The following is a 26437-nucleotide window of genomic DNA, read 5'->3' as shown; positions in this document are numbered from 1 at the left end:
CAAAGAGGTTTTGCCTGCTTTCTCTTCAAGCATTTTAATGGCTCCCTGTTTTGCATTTAGGTCTTCCATCCATTTTGAGTTTATTTTTGTGTATTGTGCAAGAAATTGGTCCAGGTTCATTTTTCTGCATGTCGCTGTCCAGTTTTCCCAGCACTACCTGCTGAAGAGACTGTCTTTATTCCATTGGATATTCTTTCCTGCTTTGTCAAAGATGAGTTGGCCATACGTTTGTGGGTCTATTTCTGGGTTCTCTATTCTGTTCCATTGATCTGAGTGTTTGTTTTTGTGTTAGTACCATACTGTCTTGATGATTACAGCTTAGTAAATACAGCTTGAAGTCCATGAAGAATAATTTTTGAAAGCTAATTAACTTGCCACTGTATGTTAGCCAATTTGACAATAAGTTATGTTTTAAAAAAAGCTAATTAACTTGCTACTATTTAAAAAAAAACCTTAGGTTTACATAATGAACTCATTTGGGTAAAAAGATAAATGAATAAAAAATTCTGCCAGAATATAAGAAACTATTAACAGTGGTTTTCTCTGGGAAGGACCGGATGGCCCTACACAGAAAGATGGGAACTTTTCTTTTTCCCTTTATATGCTTTGCACTGTTTAAATTTTGGTTTTTTTTTTTACAATGAACATATATATGTATATATATAATAAAACTAATTAAGATATATATGCTTTGCACTGTTCAAATTTTTTTTACAATGAACATATATATTATAATGAAACTAATTAAGAAAAAATATCCAATTTGAATTTTGAAACTACAACAGAAATTTAGAAATTTTAATCTCTTTAGAATATATTGATGATTGATAATACTGTTTAAAGTTTACACTTCTTATTACTTCTCTTTACTAAAATATGAGAATAGACAACAAAACAGATATGGGCACAACAAAATGAGATATACCAGTCTGATCCAAAGCAGGAAAAAATACTTACACTTAAGAAAGAAAAATGTCTAAAAGGTGAAATTACAAACATCTACCTGCTAGTTTCTGTTAAATATTATCAGTGATCTTCACTACAACTGAACATAAGTTGAAATTTAGGGTTCTGAGGTTTTCCAATTAAACGAACTATCACATATTTAGTAGAATCAGGTACAAGACAGACTCAAAAACAAAACCTAGTTGCTCATTCTAATAATATCCTAGGATAAAAAAATTTCTCTCTCTCTCTCTCTCTCTCTCTCTCTCTATATATATATATATAAATAAATAAATGACCTCACTAGAGACATCATAATACAGGAATATCAGGATTTTGTTTTAGGTGAATTGGCCATAAAATTACAAATTGTCATTTTTAGCTTTAAGTTACTTTTTTACTATCAATGCACTTAACTACAAAACAAGAAAGTATGGTTCTTGAATGATGGCATACATATCAGAAAGTTAATAATAACTAACCTAAAAAAACAGGTCTTTGAAATGAACACAATTTCTATATCTTATTTATTTATTTTACTTATTTATTTTTTTGAGAGAGTGTGTGTTTGTGCATACATGCGTGTGAGCAAGGGAGAAACAGAGAGAATGAGAGAGAGAATCCCAAGTAGGCTCCATGCTGTCAGTGCAGAACCTGACACGGAGCTCAATCTCACAAACCGCGAGATCACGATCTGAGCCTAAACCAAGAGTCAGACACTTAACCGAATGAGCCACACAGGGGCCCCTTGATATCATTTTTAATAGATTTAAATTACATCTATCTGGGACTAGTAACACCATTCTTTGGTGGTGGCTCATTATAAGATATTGTATTAGAAATCTGTAAATTAAGCAACTGTTTCTTATGATATGCACCATTTTCCTGGTTGGCATGTTCATCCAGAGATTTTCTTATATAGTTCTTTAATTCTTCAATTCCTTCTCCCGTAATTGCAGAGATGGGGATGATGTGCTGGAACTCCACAGTCCTCTCTGGAATCATGTTTTTCTTAAATAAATGCAAAAAATCTGAAACAGAGAAACTCAAAACTAAGCTGATTTTCATGGTCTTTGAAAAGAAGTTAAAATTATGTTAGAGGTTTGATTTATGAACCAAAAACTTGGCATTTTTAATTCTTTTTTTCCTTCCCTCATTAATAAGCTCTCAGAATCTTTTGTTTTTACAAATGACAATGATAAGATTCTTTGCACATGATAGGTGCTTAGCAAATATTTGGATGAATATGTTTTAAACCAAATTAAGAATAAATTAAAGATAAATCATATATGATTTACTTACAGAAGCAATAAATTTGGTTTTCTTGGAGAGTTCAATGAAGTCAGACAACATATGTCTGAAAGACATTATGTATAAAAATAACATCATTCATGAGTGGGACATTCTAGCTTGCCTCAGTATATAGGTGGCCTTTAGCTTCCCTAAAATACAGACTTATCACTAGTGGTAGGAGCCATACTAAAACTGAAAAGGGTGTGGGGACAGTTCAAGGGTAGATGATTTCAGATGAGTCTGGTTTATCACCCCAAAGGGACTGACATATTACTTTTTGTCCGCTTCCCTGCCTCCAAGACAATGGGCGGGGGAATGGCACCCTGATGGGATGGGTTAACATGGGTTAACAGAAAGGCTAGACTGGGAGAAACTGGACAAGCTAACATGGAGCTTGGTTTCTGAGATTCATATGCCCCCAAAGAAATCTAAAGAAGCTAACTCAGGAATTATCACTGAGGGGACTATATTTTGTTTTACGACAGTCCAAAATAGGCACAAACCCTTGAGTTACCCTCCCTTCTGATACCTCCTCTAAAAATTCCCTTTTCTGCAAGAACAATTAGCAAACAGATCTAATGACTTCATAAAGCAAGTGACATTAAGGAATGAAGATTATTGAGTAGTACCAAGGGTATTTATATTCTAAGAGTAATTTATTAACTTAAGGTCATCTCCAATACATAAATGACACAGTGGAAAGATTTTTGAGAGGAGAGAAAGGATCTTCTGGTGCTTTCTGCTAGTCCTAGTACACTAGAGTTTATTTTCCCCAATTTTTGTGCCAAGGATAAAAACAGAAAAGTTAGTACCATTTACAAACATATTAGCCACCTTCCGTCCACCCTACTTTTCCTCATTTGTGAAGAGGTCCTCTACTAGCTTCAGAAAAGTGAAAGCATCATCACTGTAGGATATGAAGTGTTCTGCAAAGGTCAATATTCAAAACTGTAGAGAGTCTCTTTAAGTTCCTTTACACAAAGTGGTCCATTTAGGAACAAATTTTCAAACAAATAAATCCTTTTGCAGTTATAGCTTCTATTATTCTATGTAACACATACACAGGTATTCAAGTTCTTTTTAGAAGATTAGTACCCTTCAGAGACCTATAGAGCTAGCATTGCAAAGATACATACCTCTTTAAAACTATCTGCTCTGGTTTTAAATTTGTGGTGTATTAGGGTAATAAAGTTCTAGAACTTGTTAAGTACATTAAAGTAAAAGAATTTACAGGTAAGATGTTGACTTTTTCCTCTTCTGATCCAAATCCCATTAATTCTTTAAGGGCCCAGTTTAAGTTTTACTTCTTCATGAAGCCTGACCTCTTCTTTTGTCTCTTCTAATTTACTGTCCACATCACAAGTCTGAAACTTGATTATATTACAGTGTTAAAGTTTCATATGGTATGCATTCTTTCTTCATACTTTTTTTAAGAGTAGAACTGGCAGTTTTCTTACCCATTGATTATACCATTTAGCAATCTCTGCACACAAGAGGTAATCATTAAATTGACATTAAATGAACAAATGTATTTACCTTTAGGATTCTGGAGTTGATTCATCAGTACATGGAACATATCTTGGGCACCTGGCAAGTCCATTTTATTAACTGCCAGGAGTGCAGGTTTTGTCTGAAGTTCCTCTTTGTACAACTCCAACTCCTTTAAATAAAAAAAGAAAAACCAAACAATTGTATTAAAATATCTGTATAGATCACCTATTTGGTAATATCTTTACTATGCAGGCCTGGGTAATCAATCTACAGCCCACTCACATTCCTGAAATGCAATAAACCCCAACAACCACAAAACTAAATGACAAAATTCATAAAATGCTTACTGGTTAGGTCATGTGTTAATATATTTTAATTCAAATAATTCAATATATTTAAATTCAAACTGAATTTAATTCCAATATTTTAATTCAAAATCACAGTTGTGATTTTGTGCCAAGGTCCAAATGCAGATATCTAGACATCTATTAAGCACACTGATAAAATTCAGAAGCAAATAATGACAACTTAATGTTACACTTGTATTATTCTTGGAAAAAGTAAGTGTACTTAGGAGTAAATCTTCATAACCATGGAGTAGGCAAAGGTTTCTTAGCTATGACACCAATACACAAGCAAAAGAAAAAACAGACAAACGGAACTTCATTAAAATGTAAAATTCTGTGCTTCAAAAAAATATAAAGAAAATGAAGACAACTGATGGAGTAATGGGTTGGGGTGCCTGGGTGGCTTAGTCGGTTAAGTGTCTGACTCTTGGTTTTGGCTCAGGTCACGATTTCAGTTTTTGAATTCAAGCCCGCATCAGGCTCTGTGCTGACAGTGCAGAGCCTGCTGGGGATTCTCTCTGTCTCCTTCTTTCCCTGCCCCTCCCCTGCCTGTGCTTGCTCTCGCATGCTCTCTCTCTCAAAATAAATAAATAAAAACTTAACAAAAAAAAAAAAAAAAAGTGGAGAAAACTGACAGAATGGGAGAAAATATTTGTAAATCATATATCTGGTAGGGATTTATTTCCAAAATATAAAGAACTGTTACAACTCAGCATAAAAAGACAAGTAACCCAATTAAAAATTGGGCAAAGTATTCTGAATAGACATTACTCCAAAGACATACAAATGGCTAATAAGCACATGAAAAGATGTTCAATATCATTAATCATTAGAGAAATGCAGATCAAAACCATAATGAAATACCTCTTCACACCCATTAAGATAACTAAAATAAAAAAGACAGACAATAACAAATGTTGGCATTCACGTGGAAAAAACGGAATGCCTCACATAACATTGCTAGTGCGATTATAAAATAGTACGATGATACAGCCACTCTGTTAAAGTTTGGCAGTTCCTCAAAGTGTTAAACATTGATTTCCCATATTATCTAGCGACTCTAGTCCTAGGTATATCCCCAAGAGAAATGAAAACATGTCCGTACAATAACCTGTATTCAAATGCTCACAGAAGCATTATTCATAATAGACAAAAATTAACAAGGATGTAAGATATAAAAAGTCCTGGAGGTAAGAGACATCATGCTGTGTTAAAGAGAAATCATACGGCTGATAATAGAAAGTAAGGCAGGAAGGGCACAGATGAACTGCTAGGTAGGAGCTAACTCTTGCCAGACCTCAAAAACCATGTTCAGGGTAAGATGTTAACCTAACAGCAGTGGGGGACCAATGAAGCATTTTAAACAAGGAAAAAACATCAGTTTGATTCTTTCACAAAGATCACTCCAGTTGCCAAATAAAAAATGGACTAGAGAATGGTATAATAATAGCCATTATATGGTGACAGATGGAGGCGACACTTGTGGTGAGCATAGCATATTATATAGAGTTGTTGAATCACTATGTTGTACACCTGAAAATAATATAACTTTGTGTGTCAACTAAATTTCAATTAAAAAAAAATGGACTGGAGAGAGGTGAGACTGGAAACAAGGAGATTACATTCTAGTGAAGGGGGGTTGATTGTAACAGTGTGGATGAAGATAAGTAGATGAATTTCAGAGAGATTTAAGATACAGAACTGACAGGGCTTAATGCAGGTGGTGAGAAAGATAGAATCAAGACCAACACGCAGGTTTCTGGTTTATATACCCAGTAAAGTTCTTGGGGAAGATGAAGAGTTAAAAAAAAAAAAAAAGTTAGTTGTTTTATACTAACTAAAATAACTAAGTTATTTTATAAGTCTGATAACTTAATGGGACATCCAATCAAAGATATCTATTAGACAGCTGATCAAAAGCACAACCAAAAGATCTAAGCATCAGAAACAGATTTGGCAGTCATCAGTATATTAACTGTAACCAAATGCTACTTAAACAATGAACAGGCAAGAGCACAAAAAATAGACGAAGAAACAATCTAAAAAGTAGGAATAAAAGTTCAAGCAAAATAAAGTCTGGGAAATATGTAACAAGGATTTGGAACCAAACAAGATTTTATTGGTTGTAACAGTTTGAAGAGTGGGTTAACACAGAAGAACTGTAGAAAGTAGGTTTAGATAATTCTTTGACATCAAAGCTTCAAGAAGTAGAGGTGGAACATATATTTATTCTAATTATCTGTTATTTAATACAGTCCTATATGCCTACATATTAGACCAAATGCAGAACACAGTAAAACAGAAAACCTACTTTTGTAAGAAGTATTATGGTTTCAAAGGCAGTTCTGTATTGAGTTTGGGAAGAAAGCTGAAATCCAGAAATATCGACCTAAAAAAAGATGGAAAGAGTCTCTAACATAAAAACAACATAAAAAGTTATAAATTTCTGTTTTGAAATGTTTTACTCTCTCAAGTTAAAAACAATTTCTCAACCTATACACTATTGGTAATTTAGTAATTCAAAATAAGTAAGAGAAACTGTGGTGTTAGGATAGCTATAATTATTCTGATAAAATTACAATCATTAATGAAATGAGAAAGCAGTATAGATAAGGCAATTTGTATGTACTTATACAGATAATCTAATGTATGGCTTTAGCACCACAAATGAAGTAGGAAAGAGATACTATACAACATAGCAGAATGTTGACAATCTTAAGGAATTAAACCTTGAAAAGTAGAGCCAAATTTACATCTGATACAGTAATGCCATTTCCACCCCTACAATATAATTGAATTATTTACTGTATTTGACCCCCATTTAAACACTTAGTGGGATAACATATGATACTACCTTATCTTTAAAACTTATTGCCAAAAACAATTTCTAGGAAAACTAAACTCACTGATTTTCACATTCATTTGTATATTACATTGGTATGCATATGACTTACAACAAAAAGTAGTTGTCTAGTTCTTTCTATATGCTTGAGGAATTTGTGGCCCATTCCTTTGTTCATATGCGCTCCTTCTATTAAACCAGGAAGATCAGCTACTGATATCTAATACAAAGTTAAATGGTTTGATGAAAAAGAAAACAATTATATCCACAGATTTTCATATTTCAAATATAAATAGTTTCTAATTTGTGATTACCACTGACTCTTTATAAAGCCAAGATACCTTTATAACAAAATAAATGTTCTAAGAATCAAAATACTTTGTTATCAAAAATTAGAGTCCCAGTTTTACTTATTAATGTAATAATCTAAGAATTCTAGGGATTAGTTTAACATTAATAACATAAATCCTTTTTAGAATTACATTCATTATATTGTTCAATATGAACCTGTCATAGAATTTCAACTTTGTAAATTCTTAAAAGTACAGAAGGATATTAATTCAGCATTTACTTAGTATAGCTCTGTCATTTCAAGTTTTAAATTCTATATGTAATTGATTATTTGGCACTATTGTTCCTTTTTTGTTCATGTTCTACCAGGAGGACTACTGAAGATTCTTGATAAGTAAAGGACATAATGTTCCTCTAACTCCTTTTTGAAATGTTAACCATTAATTTACATTTGTGGTTTTCAAAACTCACTGCACATTATAAACACCCAGGAATCTTTGACAAAGTAGAGATGCCCAAGCCCTACCACTAAGGAATTTGGTTTCAAATCTCTGGAGCTCAGGCTTCATTTATCATTGTTCTGCTGAAGCCATCCAGTTAATTCTGATGTGCAGTAATTGATGAGAAGCACTGCTCTACACAAACTGCCCATGTGGATAGGATTTCAGAATTTTAAAGGCAATTGTGGCTAAGTGAAAAAGTAGTTACCTAGACAAAATACAACAGAGGTCTCATGTCCTAAGTTTTTTTTTCATGTCCTAAAATTTTGTTTGGAGGTTCTCCACTGAGAATTTTATTACTGAGAATTAAGTTTCCCTTAAAATTTACAATGTACTCTTTTCCTCTAAATATTGCTCTCCATATATTATCCTGTATTTGTAACTTTATTATTTAATATTCTGTATAATTGTTGGAAGCATTTCATTTTTTACTGTTATATCACTATTAAAAATGAATATAAATCTTAATGTCTTTTTTTTTTTCAACGTTTTTTATTTATTTTTGGGACAGAGAGAGACAGAGCACGAACAGGGGAGGGGCAGAGAGAGAGGGAGACACAGAATCGGAAACAGGCTCCAGGCTCTGAGCCATCAGCCCAGAGCCTGACGCGGGGCTCGAACTCACGGACCGCGAGATCGTGACCTGGCTGAAGTCGGACGCTTAACCGACTGCGCCACCCAGGCGCCCCAATCTTAATGTCTTTTAATTAGCTCAGTGGATTATATAAAACTACACTGATACATCATCACCTTAAGTCCATACTTTACATTAGAGTTTACTTTTGGTGTTGTATACTGTATGGGCTTTGACAAACATATAACATGCATCCACCAGCACAGTATCATACACAATAGTCTCACTGCCCTATAAATCGTCTGTGCTCTTCTATTCATTCTTTCTGTCCCCTTAATTTTTGGTAACCAGTGATTTTTTTGTTATGTCCATAGTTTTGCCTTTTACCAGAATGTCACATAGTTAGAATCATACTGTATGCAGTCTTTTCAGATTGGCTTCTTTCAGTTAGTAATATGCATTTAAGGTTCTTCCATGTCTTTTCATGGCTTGATAGCTCAATTCTTTTTAATGTTAAATAATATTCCATTATTACCACAATTTATTTATCCATTCACCTGCTGAAGCATATTATGACTACTTCCAAGTTTTGGCACTTATGAATATGACTGGTACAAACATCCATGTGCAGGTTTTTGTGTGTATGTTAAGTTTTCAATTCATTTGGGTAAATACTAAGGAGCACAATTATTGATCATACATTATATATTTTTAAAGTTTTGTTACTTCCATTTTTTATTTATTTTTACTCTAATTATTCAAACTATCTATAGTTCTTCCTTATCAAGGAAAAATAACTTAATAGCTAGACCAGAATCCTCTTCAATTAAAACCATTTTTTTTTTTTTTTTTTTTTTTTTAGAAAGAGAAAGTTGGAATAAAATCAATTCCATGAACTTTAGAAAATGCTTTTAGGAAACAAAAATCAATAATCAAATATGGCAGTAAAATATGGAATTGCAATGAGAACAAACAGAGATCAAAGAGATAAAGAAGATAGGATGCTGTAATGATAAACTGGACCTAAAATTTGGAAGGAGAAGGAAGTTATATTCTTATACAATATTTTACTATGATTGCAGTCAATAGAATTGAATTGTTAATGGTTCCATTTACCAAAAACAAAATCCTGGTAATTTTTCTCCCCCTAACACCACAGAAACAATAAAATATTACAAAGTCCAAGTGTCAAAAGCAAGTACTTTCCCTTCTAACCAACTGTGTTACTTTAAAAATACTCACCTGTCTGAAATCATTATACACAATCTTTCCAAGTTCAGGCTGTAATGTTGTAACTGAAAGAAAAAACAATAAATTAAGGCTAGAATAAAGGCTGGTACTCTCAAAATTGTCTTAGCCTCATGTATAAAATAAATAATATTTCTTTTTTGTGAACAACTTAATTCAGATTATGTTCTCATTTGTTGGAATGGAAAATATAATTATAATCTGCATAGCCATAGATCTAATATAATTAGAGGGCTTCAAAGTTCTTTTATTGTACTTTAAGGATTGTGGTAAAGGTGTTGGTGGGTAGAGGAGAATTTAGGTTACTATCACTGGGTCTATGGATGAAACTTCTCTAGTCCTTTTCTCATTCAGTTATCCTCAAGCCTCATCAGTTTAGAAACTAGCCTCCTTCCTACAACTCTGAGCTTTTCTTCCTCTTTCCTTCTCAAGAGTCCCTGTATCATAACAATAAATATTGGTTATGTAATTTATAGCAATTAGTCCAAACTTAATTCTACTCCCTCAGAGTCTAATTTTAGAATGGCTTTTATTTTCCAGGTTAATATATGTTTTGTATCTTTTTGTTTAATGATGGCAAAGATTCTATCACATTCATTCATTAGTCTAAACCTTCATTATATTTCATCTAACTACTGCAATGGCATATTTTTCCCAGACCAATTTTCTGACCCATGCCATTCCATTCTCTATATATTATATTCAGAGAGATGTATTTGAAAAGCAAATCTAATCATTTTATCCTTCTTTCCCTTACTACATGCTCTCTAGACACACAAATCTCCCTGCTACTACAGAGCATTTCTGTACATGCTATTTCCTCTAGCTGAAACACCTTTCACATCCACTGTGTGTCACTGATTCACTCATGTATTCTTTACACCTCAGCCCTAGCATCACACTTTCCCAAAGGAGTTTTTTTTTTTTAATTTTTTTTTTTTTCAACGTTTATTTATTTTTGGGACAGAGAGAGACAGAGCATGAACGGGGGAGGGGCAGAGAGAGAGGGAGACACAGAATCGGAAACAGGCTCCAGGCTCTGAGCCATCAGCCCAGAGCCCGACGCGGGGCTCGAACTCATGGACCGCGAGATCGTGACCTGGCTGAAGTCGGACGCTTAACCGACTGCGCCACCCAGGCGCCCCCCCAAAGGAGTTTTAAGCAGCCACCTACACTCTTTCATAGAATATTATATTCCCTCATAGTCATGTGTGATATATGTGCCTTCCCCTACTAGTCTGTAAGCTCAGTAAGAGTCAGAACGGTATCTGTTTCTGCTTACCAATCTTTGTAACTCTAGTACCTACTGTAGTTCACAGAAATAAATACTTGCTAAATGAAAGTATAGTGCTTAATAAAGGGTAGATGCTCATAAAATCGTAATTAAATTAAATAAATGATTATGCAATAGAGAAATAAATGCAACAAAGCAAGTGCCTAACAAGTGCTAGGAACTTTGCTGAGGGCTACAGAAGTTTCAAGGATTAACGGGAAATGCATGTATTCTATCGGCCAAGAGTTTTCAAACTAAAGCGACGTCAGAGTTGTCATTTTATTCATACTCAAAGGAAGTGCAGTCTTTAAAAGTTTACCTACACACATTAAAATATACAACAAATTATACTTACATGCATAATCTGCAATTGCAGGTTTTGCATGAGAAACCTGACTTAGCAAAGAGGATTTTCCTGCATTTGGGAATCTGAAATGGAAAAATAAAATAATGTATTAAAACAAGTATTATTAATACTTGCTTATCTCTGAATTTTTAACACCTCAGGAAGTAGATTTCTTGGATATTTTCTGAGAATAAAAGTAGAATATAAATTAAAAATAATCTTGAAAAACTTGAGCAACAAAATATACATATGAAAAAATTAAAAACAAATTCATGCTGGACACTAGAGATGTTTTAGTAACTCTGAGAGTAAATAATTCAATTATCTTTAAAAAACCTGCAAATCATAGGAAAACAAAAAGAAACTAATAAAAATATCTATAATCCACGAATTGTAGCCAAATAATGACAAAATATTGCTTATACTGCTTTGTAGATTTTCTTTTAAACATTTTATATGAACATTTCCAAATACATACAAAAGTGGAGAGAAGTAATACATCCCATTTAGCCATCACCTAGCTTCAACAAATAACACATTCCCAAAACTTTTTTAAAGCTGGTTTGTTTGAACAGGGACCCACACAAGATCCGTGCATTACAACTGGTTGATGTATCTGTTAAATTTCTTATGGTAAAGGTCCTCCATCTTGTTTCCCCTCTGCAATTTTATTTTTAAGGAAACTGGGTCATTTGTCCTATAGCAGCATTTGTTTCCCATAGTCTGGATTTTTTTTGTTGTTGTTGGCACCCCCATGATGTCCTTTAGCATGCTCCTTGTGCCCCAGATTTTCTATAAATTGTTAGTTTGATATAAAGCCTTGATCAGGTTTAGTTTTGATTTTTTTTTCCTGAAAGACTACTTTCATAGTTAGTTGGCCTGCTTTTTAAACTGAATAATACATCATGAACACCTTTCAAGGCCCACTGTAATTTACCTAACTAATTTCTTATTGTTAAGCATTTAGGTTATCTCCAATTTTTTATTAGGAATAACACACAAAAAAATATGTATAGCTAGAAAGACATATATCAACAGTACAGTCACCTGCATGTGCTAGAATTAATAAACAACTATTTTTGGCAAATTTTCTTTCAGCATTTACTTATCTATTCATTATCTAGCTTTTTTCCTAAAACTTTAAATACTACAGTTATTTTCGTTGAACTTTTACACACACTTTAATCTCCTTCTTGAGATACATTTCTTGATGAGAAAATGCTGAATTAAAATAGTTGTTTATTGTAGGGGCACCTGGGTGCTCAGTCAGTTAACTGTCCAACTCTTGATCTTGGCTCAGGTCATGATCTCATGGTTCGTGAGATCACACCTCGCATTGGGCTCTGTGTTAACAGTAAAGAGCCTGCTTGGGATTCTCTCTCTCCCTTGCTCTCTGCCCCTTCCCTGCTCATGTGCACTCTCTCTAAGTAAATGAATAAACTTTAAAAAATAAATAAATAAAATAAAATAAAATAAAATAAAAAATAGATGTTTGTTTTAAAGGCTTTTATTTTATTGCTAAATTTACCTTAAGAAAGGCCCACCATTGGGGCACCTGGGTGGCTCAGTCGGTTAAGCATCCGACTTCAGGTCATGATCTCACGGTCCGTAAGTTCGAGCCCCGTGTCGGGCTCTGGGCTGATGGCTTGGAGCCTGGAGCCTGCCTCCGATTCTGTGTCTCCCTCTCTCTCTCTGCCCCTCCCCCGTTCATGCTCTGTCTCTCTCTGTCCCAAAAATAAATAAACGTTAAAAAAAAAAAATTAAAAAAACAAAAAAAAGGCCCACCATATAAGGAAGAAAGTACTAGGAACAGGCATCACTTAAGAGAGGATTCCTCAGTTCCATTCAGATATTTTCATTATATTTATCCAAAAAATATTTATTAAGCATTAATTTATATCAAGCAATATACTAGGCATCAAAAATAAAGCAATCAAGGAGATAAATGTGATCCCTACTTTTACGCTTTTCACTGAAATTGGAAAAAGTTCTTCTTTCAAACCTGCCAAACTTGCACTTGGAATAATGGTGTAATACTTTGGAAATATTAATATGAAATCCTACATAAATTCTATAAAAAATTATTCTATAAGAATTCAATAAAAATTCTACCTCTTAGTAGAACTCTTTTAACTTTTAAAATAAATCTAATTAAAATATCTTATTAAATAGATCTTCCTACAATGAATTTAGAATAAAATGTAAGATTTTTTAATGACTCATTTTCCTGTGGAAATACAGTCATCTTTTATCTTATTATACTCACTCAGACTTTTATAACTTTTTTAAAAAGTTTATTTATTTATTTATTTAAAATAATCTCTACACCCAACGTGGGGCTCAAATGCATGACCCTAAGATCAAGAGTTGCATGCTCTTCCAAATGAGCCAGCCAGGTGCCCCTCGTGTAACTTTTTGAAAAGCAAATTGAAAAAAAAAGGAAAGAAAATTGCAATCATTTTTATCCATGATTATCACTAACTGAACTTATTTCTTTCCATTATCTTCATATTTTCGTAATAGTATTAAACATAGAAAAATGCCAGCAACTATTTCCAAAGAGATCAAAATAAGAGATGAGAAAGAACGCTAATGATTGAAGAACTGATACTTGAGAGTTTTCCTGGGAAGTACTTAACAAAAACTTTAGAAGCTGAAATCTAACCTATGCAAAGATCAGATTTGACAACAGCCATACAAGTATGTTAGTTATATGACACCTTTCTTCTAAGGTTCAGTTCATTCCTGAAACCAGCAAACAGGTATCTGTTTATGCTGGTATTCACAGCAATAACTTTTTAATAATAGGTGCCTAATTTAAAAGTATTAAAATACATATGTTAAGTATTGTACGTAAGAAACATGATGCTTTAAAAAAAAAAAAAAGATGAATGCCTGGGTGGCTTAGTCAGTTAAGCATCCGACTTTGGCTCAGGTCATGATCTCACAGTTTGTGACTTTGAGCCCCACATGGAGTTCTGTGCTGACAGCTCAGAACCTGGAATCTGCTTCAGATTCTGTGTCTCTCTCTCTCTGCCCCTCTCCTGCTCTCTCTCGCTCTCTCTCAAAACACTAAAAAAAAAATAAAAAAAAGAAACTTGATGCTTTATATTGACTAATATCATATCTCTGAAAAGCTTAATATTTCACTATATGTACTCCCAATAAGTTGACAATATAATGATGATAATGATAGCAACTACCAATTGTTCATTGAGCATTCATAAATCCAAGGCATATATTATGCTGTAAATGTGTTATCTTACTCACCAGCAATATTTTACCAACATCTAAATCCACTATTAAAAATGGGAAAGGCTTAGAGATGTTCTACAATCTATCCGACACCATCCAGGTGGCCTCCAAAGAATATGAGATTCTAACCCAAACAGTCTCTCACTTGAGTCTCCCATCCTCATTCCAACTTTACTACTCAGCCTTGTGAGGCTATTCTTAGTCTGTAGAGGTGTCTCTATGGAACTTGAAACACATTTTTGTGTCAAATGAGACTGTAAATGGCTATATTCTCAGTCCACAAAACCCTACTAAACCCACAACATTGTGAAATATATACAGTTAATATAGAACCTATGGCTCGTAACTAAGGTTTATGGAAAAGACTAAATGTGAACACCACGATCACATCTTTCCCTGTTACAATGTGAACAGGAATGGGGCCTTTATGAACTCTAAGCCATTGCTGTTAAGACCTAGTAGCTAGACAGGCATGGCAAGAGGTAAGGGATTCAGACTGAGGAGTCTGGTAAAGAAGCAGTGAAATCGCTGGAGTGGAAAATAAAAAGAGCTTAGAAAGAAGCTATGTAAGGTGAGGAATGGAACTGGCAGTTTCAAGTAAAGCCAGCAATAAGGCAGTCTTCCCTACCGTTTTCTTAGGTATTCTATCTGACTACTGTGTAATGCTAAAGTGGGGCCAGGGAGAAAGGGACAGGAGAAATGTAATGTTAAAATTTTCCCTTCATTTTTCTCCTTTCTATCTTGCTATCCATCCCCCTCTGGTCAGGTGTCAGCACTGCAAACCCTACAGCTAAACAGCACTGCTTGATGAAAGAATGGAAGCTGGTGAAGGAGGACAACATTGTGGGGGCTGCAGTACTGAGAATGGACAGATCCCAAGTAGAACAAGAAGGACAGGGAAACAGTCAAAGCAAGATCCATCTTGGTGCACAATAGGATCTAAGTCTGATGGTTGAGATGGTCTGGATTGGCCTTTAGCCACCTGATTAATAAAATATCAGTATCTCTATTAAGATTTGTAAGAGTATCTCAATCATTTTATTCTTTTCTTTTTACTTTCTCCTATACGTTTCTTAAAATGTGGTTTGGATTTGTAATTTTATTCCTTAATATCTGGTAACATTTTTTACCTTCTTATACTATTGCATTTGATTTTTTTCTTTGTTGATTCATCCTCTAAGATTCCCACTAGCCTACTTAATTGCTATGATCTTCCTTTCTTTTTAAAAATAAATATTAACTATGAAACTCTGTTTTTACAATATGAAAATGACTATATTTAGCAGCATTTCTCAAGTATACAAACAATGCACAAAGTCCATAAATTTATTCCATAAGTAACACTGGTCCCAAATTACCATTTATATTTAATTCCTACTCATGAACTCTCGCTCTCAAATTATAAAAATAAAAATATAAATGATACTTACCCTACTAGGCCTATATCAGCTATAAGTTTTAGATCAAGGTGAATGACTCGTTTCTGGCCTTTCAATGGTAAGAAATTTGTAAGTAATTTACCACCAAGACCTCCTTCAGCTACCAAAATTCTGTCCTTCTCTTTATTGAGTTCTCCTTAAAAACACAGAGAAAGATACTTAGAGAAAAGATTACTAAGTGGAGCTAATCAGTAATGACATTTTTTGTTTATAAACAGATGCCAGAAAATTCCAGTTTATGAATCTACAGGACTAAACCACTGGGTTAAGATTCTATTAAAAGTTTGATCCCAGAAAACATTTTGTAAGCAGTTGATTAGAGACTAGTTATATATTTTAAACTGAGTAAATACTCTTCTATATTTATAATAATTTTAAATTTAGCAGTTAATTTTGATAGTGTTTATATTAAGTTTTAAAAATATTTTATAAATTAGCAGTTGAAATAGTTTTGTTTTGTTTTGTTTTTTTTAAATGTTTATTTATTTTTGAGAGAGTGCAAACAGGGGAGGAGGAGAGAGAGGGGGACAAAGGATCCGAAGCAGGCTTGGGGCTGACACCAGCAAACTCAATGTGGGGCTTGAACTCATGAACGGGAAGATCATGACCTTAGCCGAAGTTGGACACTCAACTGACAGACTCTTGATTTGGGCTCAGGTCATGATCACATAGTTGTGATACTGAGCCTCACTCAACGCTGAGTATGCAGCCTGAGTGGGATTCTCTCTCCCTCTCCCTAGCTCATGGGCTTTAAATAAATAAATAAATAAATAAATAAATAAATAAATAAATATATAAATAAGCAAGCAAGCAAGCAAGCAAGCTGAAAAAAATTTCTGAAATTCAAGAGAAGCTATGCCCCACAGCTCCCAAACAATTTTAGAAAATATGCATTTTTCTCAACCTTAGAATCTACAATACACTTACCTATAATTTTACCATTTTCATCAGTTACTGAAATACCCACAGGTACAGGAATTTCACAGTCTTTTCCTCTGGAGCCTTTCAGTGCATTAACACTACAAAAAAATAAAGCTAAATCAAAACAGAGAAAACCCACTATATCAAATGGTCTATGCCCAACCAAATATAATGGTTTACAAAGACTAGCAACAAAGTTTTCTTGTTAATGCAGATGTTAAGTGGCCAAATATCTGTGGAAGAGAAAACTGTCCCTAATTGTTTGCTTGCATTTTATTTTATTTTATTTATTTATTTTTTTTTTTAATTTTTTTTTTTTCAACATTTATTTATTTTTGGGACAGAGACAGAGCATGAACGGGGGAGGGGCAGAGAGAGAGGGAGACACAGAATCGGAAACAGGCTCCAGGCTCTGAGCCATCAGCTCTGAGCCATCAGCCCAGAGCCCGATGCGGGGCTCGAACTCACGGACCGCGAGATCGTGACCTGGCCGAAGTCGGACGCTTAACCGACTGCGCCACCCAGGCGCCCCTTTGCTTGCATTTTAGACTATCACATAAATTTAACAAAAATAAAATAATAAAAACAAATAATACATAATACATAATGATTTAAGTTACCAAGCTAATCACCAAAAGTCATTTTAACCCATAATGAACTAAAATACTGCATATCTGAAGAGATCATTGCTACAACACAAATAAGCTAGAAATAAAAGGAAAACCCACTGAATAAGAAAGATTTTAACTCTGATCTCAAATAAAGAGTACACTAATTATAGGAGGCTCATCTGACTAGTCTCATACTGTTCATGAAAAAATTAATTGGTATAAACTTTTAACTAGCAATTCTACTTCTGGAAATTTATCCTAAAAAAAAAAAAAATGAACAACCATATAAAATACTATATACACAAGGATATATATTACATTGTGACTATAACAGTAAAAATATCTATAATTACCTCAATAAGTGAATGACAAACGTTATGTTATTTCCAGTAGTATATTAGTATGCAGCTATTTTGAACAATTGTCCGGTGTGGAAAAAAAAACGTTAAGTGAAAAGAAAAGGTCAGAAAATACTGTGCTCTCACTTTTGTACCCCAAAATTTTAAATACATCCATATAATTACAAGCTGTCACAAGTCAATTTGCATAAATGTACATAAAAGTCTTAGAAAAGTCAAGAAATGATTAATAGTGGTTACCTATGGGTGGAAGAATTATAGGTGACTGACTTCTTTTTTCACATCTTTTTACTTTATCTGATATTTTTACAATGAGCTTGAATTATATAGAGCCAAAATGAACAAAAATATACAAAGAGATTAGACTATACAGTTACATAATAACTATACTAAGGCTATTACATAATCATCTACTACTTTTTCAGCCAATAATATGTCCCAGGCACTATTAACAGCTTTATTTTTTTAATGTTTATTTGGAGAGAGAGCGTGAGCAAAAGCACATACAAACGAGCACAAACTGAGGAAGGGCAGAGAGAGAGAGAGTCCCAGGAGATATTGTAATGGAATCACGAGTAACTTGTATCACCTGCAGGAAGTTACTTTCCATCTGGCACCAACGTATAAATTCCACTTGCACCCCCCCCCCACTTTGCTTACACACATGTTAATGATGACTATCTGATTTGTTTTCTTCACGTTCACCACATGTGTAAGATCTTGTTTTCTCCACTTTCATGTGTGTAAGCTCTTGTTTTCCTCATGTTCACTGGGTGAGTAATATCTTGTGAGCTCAATAAAAACAGAGATAAAACTCCTGTTCCAGGCCCTTGTCTTCTCCTGGACATTAACTTCTCTCATATTCAATTCTGCATCCATCTGCTTACTGGACAAGAGAGAACTCCAGACTCACAGTCTGCAGCATAGAAATTTTAACATTTAAGAGAAAGAGGATCTCTTTTGCATCGTTGGTGGGAATGCAAGCTGGTGCAGCCACTCTGGAAAACAGTATGGAGGTTCCTCAAAAAATTAAAAATAGAACTACCCTATGACCCAACAATTGCACTACTAGGTATTTAACCAAGTAGTTGTCAATTTTCAATTGCAACTCAATAAGAAATAATATAGATATTCACACACAAATTCACAGTCGTGTGTGTGTGTGTGTGTGTGTGTGTGTGTATGACTTTAAAGTTTTGTGAAACTGTATTTAATAGGTGATACATGATACTGTTTCCTATTCTTTTTATTTGAAATCTAATGAATTGATTTTAAAATCCTAATGCAATGTTTTTCAAACATTCACAGAATGTGTGACATTCATACAGTCACAACCAGCATTTAAAACAAGATATGTGATCACTTCAACAATATGAATGTAGAACAATGCCACAGAACTGTACATTCAAAAATGGTTAAGGGGCGCTTGAGTGGCTCAGTCAGTTAAGCGTCCAACTTTGGCTCAAGTCATGATCTCATGGTCCGTGAGTTCGAGCCCTGCATAGGGCTCTGTGCTGACAGCTCAGAGCCTGGAGCCTGCTTTGGATTCTGTGTCTCCCCCTTTCTCTGCTCCACCCTCACTCATACTCTGTCTCCTCTCTCTCTCAAAACATAAACATTGAAAAAAAATTTTTTTAATGGTTAAAAGAAATTTCATGTTATAATGTATATTTTCCCACAAGAAAACAACAATGTACAATATGCCACAGAATAGAACAGAAAATAGACATAACATACATGGTCGGGTAAAGTCTAAAATGTTTCTCACTATGGATGGCAGTAAAACTCATTTGAAAGTAGCACAATAAAGAACGGAAAGACACAGTCTGAAAACACTGACTTAGAGCACTGAAAAGGAAGTCTAATAATCGAGATCTTCTTCCCAGGACTAACTTTTTCACCTCCCCAAAATTAAAGCACATGAACAATTTTTAAAGAAAAGAAGGGAGTTAAGATTTATATTCAATAGGGAACAAATCTCTTCAGATGGAATTAAGTGAGTTTTGTCTGAAAAACAGAAAATGAGGAGGTGAAGGTAGGTGGGGGGGAAAATTGGCAACAAAATACTGATAAAACTTGGTTGTTTGGGGTAAGGACATAGACTGGCTGGAAAGTACTATATTCTTGAGGTAAAATGGGGGATAAATGAAGCAATGTGTAAATATTAGTGCATAAAAAAAATTCTCTGTAGTAAATATTAAACTCCAAAAAAATATTTCAAAAAGTTAAAATACCAATCTATTCTCAATCATTCATGATTTTAACTGATTTATACAAAGTTTTTGAACTGAAATTTACAAAGCGATACCTTAAAATCAGAGCATGATACACCATACCCCATTGTAGGAGTTCATCTTTGAGTCTACTACATGTAAGGCATTAGTTTATTCTTGATTCTCAAAAAGTGTGTTATCCCTGTTAGCACTGCAAAATGAAAACAAATGAGAGCTCAATTTCATCAATTCAAGAGTCTCATCTTTTGGTTCTATAACCAGATACCAAATGTCAGATAAGGTAACTTGAAAATCACTTGTAGATTTCTGAGTTGACAAAAACAACACTGAACAACTGATTACAAAAACACTGAACACTGCGTAACATAGTGGGCCATAAAAATGCATCTCCTAGACCTGACTGCAGGGAACATAACTGACCTATGGTCCAGCTGCTGTGCTCTGAAATCTTAAAGAGATGATGCTTCTTGCAGTCTACTTCCAGCCAATGACTGGGTACAGCAGGGTTACTAAGGCAACCCCTTTGTAGGAAACTAAGATTCCTCTGATGGGCAACTTTTGATTAAGAAATCACCATCAGCTGTGCCTAAACTTTCTTAGAACTACAGAGCAGACTAAAACTTTCTCCTTCATAAGGCATTAGAACTGCAAAGTGGTCAGACAGCTTTCCCAACTACCCCTCAGGTCCCTCCCCAATTTGCCTTTACAGGTGTTTAAGTGTTTTCCCCAAAAAATCTCTCATTCATCTCATCCTACCTTGGTACCTACTTCTTGTAGGACCCAAATTTAGACACATGAAGACATAATTCACAGAGCTATAGAATAAATTCTGGCATTCAGTAAGTTTATTCAACTTCGTGACTTAATTTACACAACTCTACAAGATAAACAAGACTGTCACCTCCTCCTTAGCTTCTATGACACTAAATCTCTCCTGACTCTCTATTTTAGATCCTATCTTCTGCTTCTTTCCCTTAAATGTTGGTGAATAACAGAATTTGATCCTCAATCCTTTCCTCTTCTGTAATACACTTACCCTGGTCCATGATTATGATCAACAAATTTATCGCTAGACCTGACCATATTCCTGAATGACAGACCTATATTTTAAGTGCTTGCTTATATCTTTATAGACCCTTCAAACCCCCTTCTCTACATCTCAGTTGCCAGTTTCTACCATAATCCTTCTCAAAGAATGATACTACTATCTATCTACCTACTACTCAAGTCAAAACCAGGAAGTTATCCTTGATTTATTATTCTCCTTCAGTACTGCCATCAATCACGAAGTCTAACTTATTTAACTTTTTTAACCTAGCTCTAATCCATCCATCTGTCAATCCAATCCATCATTCAGCTAATGTTAACTGAGTATCTACTACGTACCAATCACTGTACTATACATCTGGAGAGAAATGATGATCTAAACTCTTCTCTGCTCTCACGGACCTCAACAGTAGACTGGTAAGAGAGCAGACAGTAATCATTATGTGAAAAATGGAAAATTATAACTGTGACAAGTTTTATGAATTAGAACCTACACATGTGAGTAGGTATGGGAATTATGACTTAGAGAAATCAGGAAAGACTTGAGCTTAAATCTAAAGGATTCATAGGAAGCAACCAGATGAAGGTGAGGAAAAAGTATTACAGGAGAGATAACACAAACAAAGGACCAGTGATAGAAGACAAATACCACTGTAAGATACTAAAAGAAAGCCAACATGGCTGGAATGCAGAAAACATAGAATGTAGAAGGGAATGTAGAGGGCCTGTACCTAGAAAGATAGGTACAGGCCAGACCCTGAGAACTTCGTCACTTACAAAATATTGCGAAATTCTGTAAATTGGCCTCAATCAACACGTCCAATCCATTCTTTAACCAATTATCCCTAGAGTGATCTTCCTAAACACTAATGTATTGTCACTTGCCTATTTAAAATCCTTCAATGGCTTCCCGTCACTCTAAGATAATATTCAAACTGTAACACAGTATATCAGATCCTTCATAATCTGGACTACAATGTCTTTATTTTATTTATTATTTTTTTTTAATATATGAAATTTATTGTCAAATTGGTTTCCATACAACACCCAGTGCTCATCCCAAAAGGTGCCCTCCTCAATACCCATCACCCACCCTCTCCTCCCTCCCACCCCTCATCAACCCTCAGTTTGTTCTCAGTTTTTAACAGTCTCTTATGTTTTGGCTCTCTCCCACTCTAACCTCTTTTTTTTTTTTTTTTTTCCTTCCCTTCCCCCATGGGTTTCTGTTAAGTTTGTCAGGATCCACATAAGAGTGAAAACATATGGTATCTGTCTTTCTCTGTATGGCTTATTTCACTTAGCATCACACTCTCCAGTTCCATCCACATTGCTACAAAGGGCCATATTTCATTCTTTCTCATTGCCACGTACTACTCCATTGTGTATATAAACCACAATTTCTTTATCCATTCATCAGTTGATGGACATTTAGGCTCTTTCCATAATTTGGCTATTGTTGAGAGTGCTGCCATAAACATTGGGGTACAAGTGCCCCTTTGCATCAGTACTCCTGTATCCTTTGGGTAAATTCCTAGCAGTGCTATTGCTGGGTCATAGGGTAGGTCTATTTTTAATTTTCTGAGGAACCTCCACACTGTTTTCCAGAGTGGCTGCGCCGTTTGCATTCCCACCAACAGTGCAAGAGGGTTCCCGTTTCTCCACATCCTCTCCAGCATCTATAGTCTCCTGATTTGTTCATTTTGGCCACTCTGTACAATGTCTTTATTTTAAAACAAGCTGCCCCACTTGTACCACAGTTATGCTAGAAATATTTATTATGTCACCAAACAGCTTGTTCCCTCCTAACCAGTGCCTTTATAAATGTTGTACACTTGCCAACACACCTTTTCCTGCCTTGATTGTCTGGCAACATCCTATTCCCCTTTCAAGACTTGGTTCAAGCACCACTTCCAAAATCTAGGTAACTGAGTAAGATTTTTCTTCAATTTCTTTATAATAGAAGAAAAAGGTTTTTTTCCCATATTTTGAGAGCAACATATATTCCATTAAAAAAAAATAACAAAAATTTGCAAAAAAAATAAATAAATAAAGGGAATATTTTGATGTCACAGAGAAAAGACCAAAACAAGCCAAAGGAAAATACACAAGAGACAGATCAGTGAAACAGGTTCTAAACCTTAAGATCCTGGCAGAACTACTGGTGACGGTGGGGTGGGTAGCACAGTTGAGATTTGAAGAAGTTTTCCCAAAGACTGTCAATGACAATTTAATTTTAGAAGAAATAGTGGGGATTCAGATCATTTTCTGTTTCTACAGAGAAGTGCAAAAGAATATAAACAGACATTGGGAGAAGAAAATAAAAATGTTTAAGAGTCTCAAAACATTGCATAGTCTCTACCTTTTATCCTCACTAGAGCTAATTATTGTAGATGTTTGCTCAGTTATGAATAGAGGATATAATTTGTTTCAAATTACCAATTCAATTTTTATCTTCTAACTTTTTTTTCCCCTGGGAAAAATTTTCAAAAATCAAAGTCATTCAGGCAATACTTACCGACTATTTGCTCCTTCTCCAGCCACAAACCGTTTCTGAGGATATTTGTCTTTAAGTTGTTTTAAAGTCATTTTCTTATGGGCTACAACCCAGACGTCACCACCTTTTCCACCTTCTCCACCTAAACGAGGGTAACCCATTCCACCACTTCCTCCCCTGGTGAAGAGTCTTAGGTTATCAATGAAGTTTCCATACTTTAAAGACAGAGAGACAGCATTAAGATACCAAACGTGCTTACCAACTTAGAACTCCTTTCTAGTCCTTTGCTGCCACTAAAGCTCCTAAAAAAAATCAATACCGCTTTGTGCATTCCAAATCCATAATCTTTTCTTAGTTCATCTCTGGTCTGACCTCCCTTTCCCCTCTGATTAACTCCTCTAATACCTCTTTTTTTCAATGATCAATTATTGTTCCACTTTTTGTCTGAAGGTTTATGACATTGTCCCACTTTTCAATCTAGACTTTTTCCTCTGGGTGACCTCAGACCATGCCAGCTAACTATCATCTGGGTGAGATACTCTCTATGCCTAGTCTGTTGAACATTTCCACCAGGAGGTAAGCTTAATAGTTTAAAGCAACTAAGGGCAAAACCCACCACTTAATTTATATTTGAAACCCCTTAAATAATCCACCTTTTCCTAGATATTAGTCAAAAATATAATAGTCACATCAGATACAACCATGATAATATGAAAACACAAACTTTTCCTCAGGTAAATTCTGTTCCCCCAGTGTTCTTCCAAATAATGGAACCACAGTTTATCTAGTCATTGAGACTACATAGGGGAATCTCTGACTATACCTGCTTCTTTCCCCAAAGCTCTATTTATTTTTCCTTTCTGGTACAACTTAGTATCTTGACCATCATATTAGCTCCTAAAATGCTCTTGCTGTGTTTAGTCATTCCTTCCTCAACCCATTGTTTGTCTTGCTGCCTGAACTATTTTTCTGAAAATGGGTCTGATCTCTATGTTTCTCCCAATTAAAAAACCATTCATGTTTTTTTTTTAGTTTTTGCTGTTTATGAAATTGTCTAAAATTCTCAGTAGTCAAAGCTCTTAACCTACCTCTCCAGTTTCATTTTTGTTCCTTCAACCTCACCTATCTCTCCTTCCTCACTCTGCTCTGTACATGACCTACTGTCACATCTCCGTGCCACTGTTCATTTTTTTTTCCTTCAAAGTCATTTGTTCTTTTCTATCATAAACCTACCTACATGTCCTATTTTCTGATATCTTTGTTAATGCTGCTAACTAACACCACTAACTTTGCTGGGATTTCTCAGCAGTTAGATCTTATCTCTTATTACACCCTTTGAAAACTTACACTGCATTTAGTGTTTACTTGTTTCCCTCACTAAACTTCTTGTAGGTAAAGATCCTATGTATTAACCTCTCAATTATCAAAATTCCTTACAGAGTAATGTCTTAAATTCATGGCCCTTAGTCATTTAGCGTAGTTTAAATATCAAAAACATCTGGGAACGTTTTTTTAAACTACACAGTCCACTGACCATTCTGCTATACTCTGGAGGAGGGGATGAGGATAGGTCTCACCAGGATTATTTAGAAAAAACTCCCTTGGTGATTCTGAGGCAGTTTAGATCTCAGATTGCAGTGGATAGGTACACAACAAAGATTCATATATTAGTCTTTGAGTATGCAAATATAGTCATGAAATAGGATGTTGTAAGGAAACAAGGTAGAAGGAATATGGAAAAGAAGAACTTGAGGAATAGACAAAGTATTTTTCTCTGAGGGTGAAGAACTTATGCTTTGATTCTTCCAGGCTATGCCAGAAATGCATCACATATAAGTGAATAGATTCCCCTTGCAAACAACACGAAGAGGAAGTGACTGTTCATGGCAACCATGCCCTTCGTGACTTACCCACCCCCCCAAAAATGTAGCAGTTTCTTTTTAGTTGAAGAATTAGTTACCTCACATGCCCAAGTACTACCTTTCACAAGTCTCTTTTCTTTTGACTACCTATTTTTTTGAAAAATAGAGGGTTGGATAAAGTATAATTCAGAGATATTACTCATACCTCTACCTCCAATAAAAAGAAAGTTTCTGTTTTTAAAGTTCCGTTCAACAGGTGCCACATTTTTTACTCCTCCAGATTCACCAGACTCAGAAGTTTAGAAAGCAAACTTAGGAGTATCTGACTCTTTGTTGTTTAATAATGCCGGTTAAGTTTCAAAAAAACATTACTAGTAAAGCTCTTAAAGAGACTTTTTTTTATTTGGAGCAACTAAATTTTTACAGAAATGATTCTACAACAGGCACTGCATACAAAGTGAGAGAAATTTCTTGCAAGAAGGAAGCCAATTACATTACTTTCGTTTTCTGATGAAAAGTCTTTAGAAAGTTCTTAAAAACCGTGAACTTGAGGAAAACTTTTATAAGAAAAGGCTATGTATATTACTACCTAAAAGAAAGAAGACACGCTATTTGAGCCAAAAGAAAAAGTCAACCTTACACGGTACGTATACTATATTGCATATCTAAAACCTAATTTCCTTAGCTCCCCATTCCACGTGCACACAATTCCCCTGAAGAACCTCCACACCTGGGCCCCCAAACAACAGTTCTAACCGTTCCAGGAAGATATATTCTTCTCACTTCTCAAAAGCCAAGTCTGACTCCGAAGGACTGAGAGGAGAAAACTACAGTAGAACAAGCAGGAAAAAGGTCCCCAGAAAGAAAAAGGGGAGGGAGGAAAGGGGAACCAAAGGTGGGCTACAGGCACCAATCTGTCGAGCTTCAGGCTGAGAGGCACTAGTCACGGACCTTTCTGAACCACACGCTACCGCACCGCACCATGACTGCGACGTTCTAGGGCTGACTCCCTCGAAGGTACACACGGACTCACCGCGCGCAAGTTTTACGTCACCATTGGCCGCC

General features: G+C 34.9%; 1 protein-coding gene across 2 annotated transcripts; it reads right to left on the bottom strand.

Annotated features, from left to right (window-relative positions):
• Positions 1-784: 784 nt before the first annotated feature.
• GTPBP10 (GTP binding protein 10) lies at positions 785-26436 on the bottom strand. Of its 2 annotated transcripts, none has more exons than XM_043588802.1 (10): positions 26324-26436; positions 23532-23725; positions 16772-16863; positions 15836-15980; positions 11160-11233; positions 9526-9578; positions 7031-7138; positions 6388-6465; positions 3775-3898; positions 785-1976 (listed from the first exon to the last, which is right to left on the bottom strand). In XM_043588802.1, the coding sequence occupies exons 1-10, from the start codon at positions 26354-26356 to the stop codon at positions 1726-1728; spliced, it is 1152 nt and encodes a 383-aa protein (XP_043444737.1). In that variant the 5' UTR covers positions 26357-26436; the 3' UTR covers positions 785-1725. The 2 variants fall into 2 exon arrangements, with proteins under 2 accessions (XP_043444737.1, XP_043444738.1); XM_043588803.1 differs by having other exon boundaries at positions 26277-26389.
• Between the last annotated feature and the right edge of the window lies 1 nt (position 26437).

This window comes from Prionailurus bengalensis, chromosome A2 (genome assembly GCF_016509475.1).
Source record: "Prionailurus bengalensis isolate Pbe53 chromosome A2, Fcat_Pben_1.1_paternal_pri, whole genome shotgun sequence".
Classification (NCBI taxonomy): domain Eukaryota; kingdom Metazoa; phylum Chordata; class Mammalia; order Carnivora; family Felidae; genus Prionailurus; species Prionailurus bengalensis.
Note: the sequence above shows the minus strand (reverse complement) of the source record. Positions and strands in the feature narration are given on the sequence as shown.

Bases quoted from the DNA above. Each gene is read 5' to 3' on its own strand.
- GTPBP10 (XM_043588802.1), bottom strand. From the start codon at position 26,356: ATGGTGCGGTGCGGTAGCGTGTGGTTCAGAAAG. The intron at 11,234-15,835 runs GTAAGTATCATT...TTTCCATTTCAG, and splicing joins GCTGATATAGGCCTAGTAGG to ATTCCCAAATGCAGGAAAAT. The intron at 3,899-6,387 runs GTAGGTTTTCTG...TTTTATTTAAAG, and splicing joins CCATAATACTTCTTACAAAA to GAGTTGGAGTTGTACAAAGA.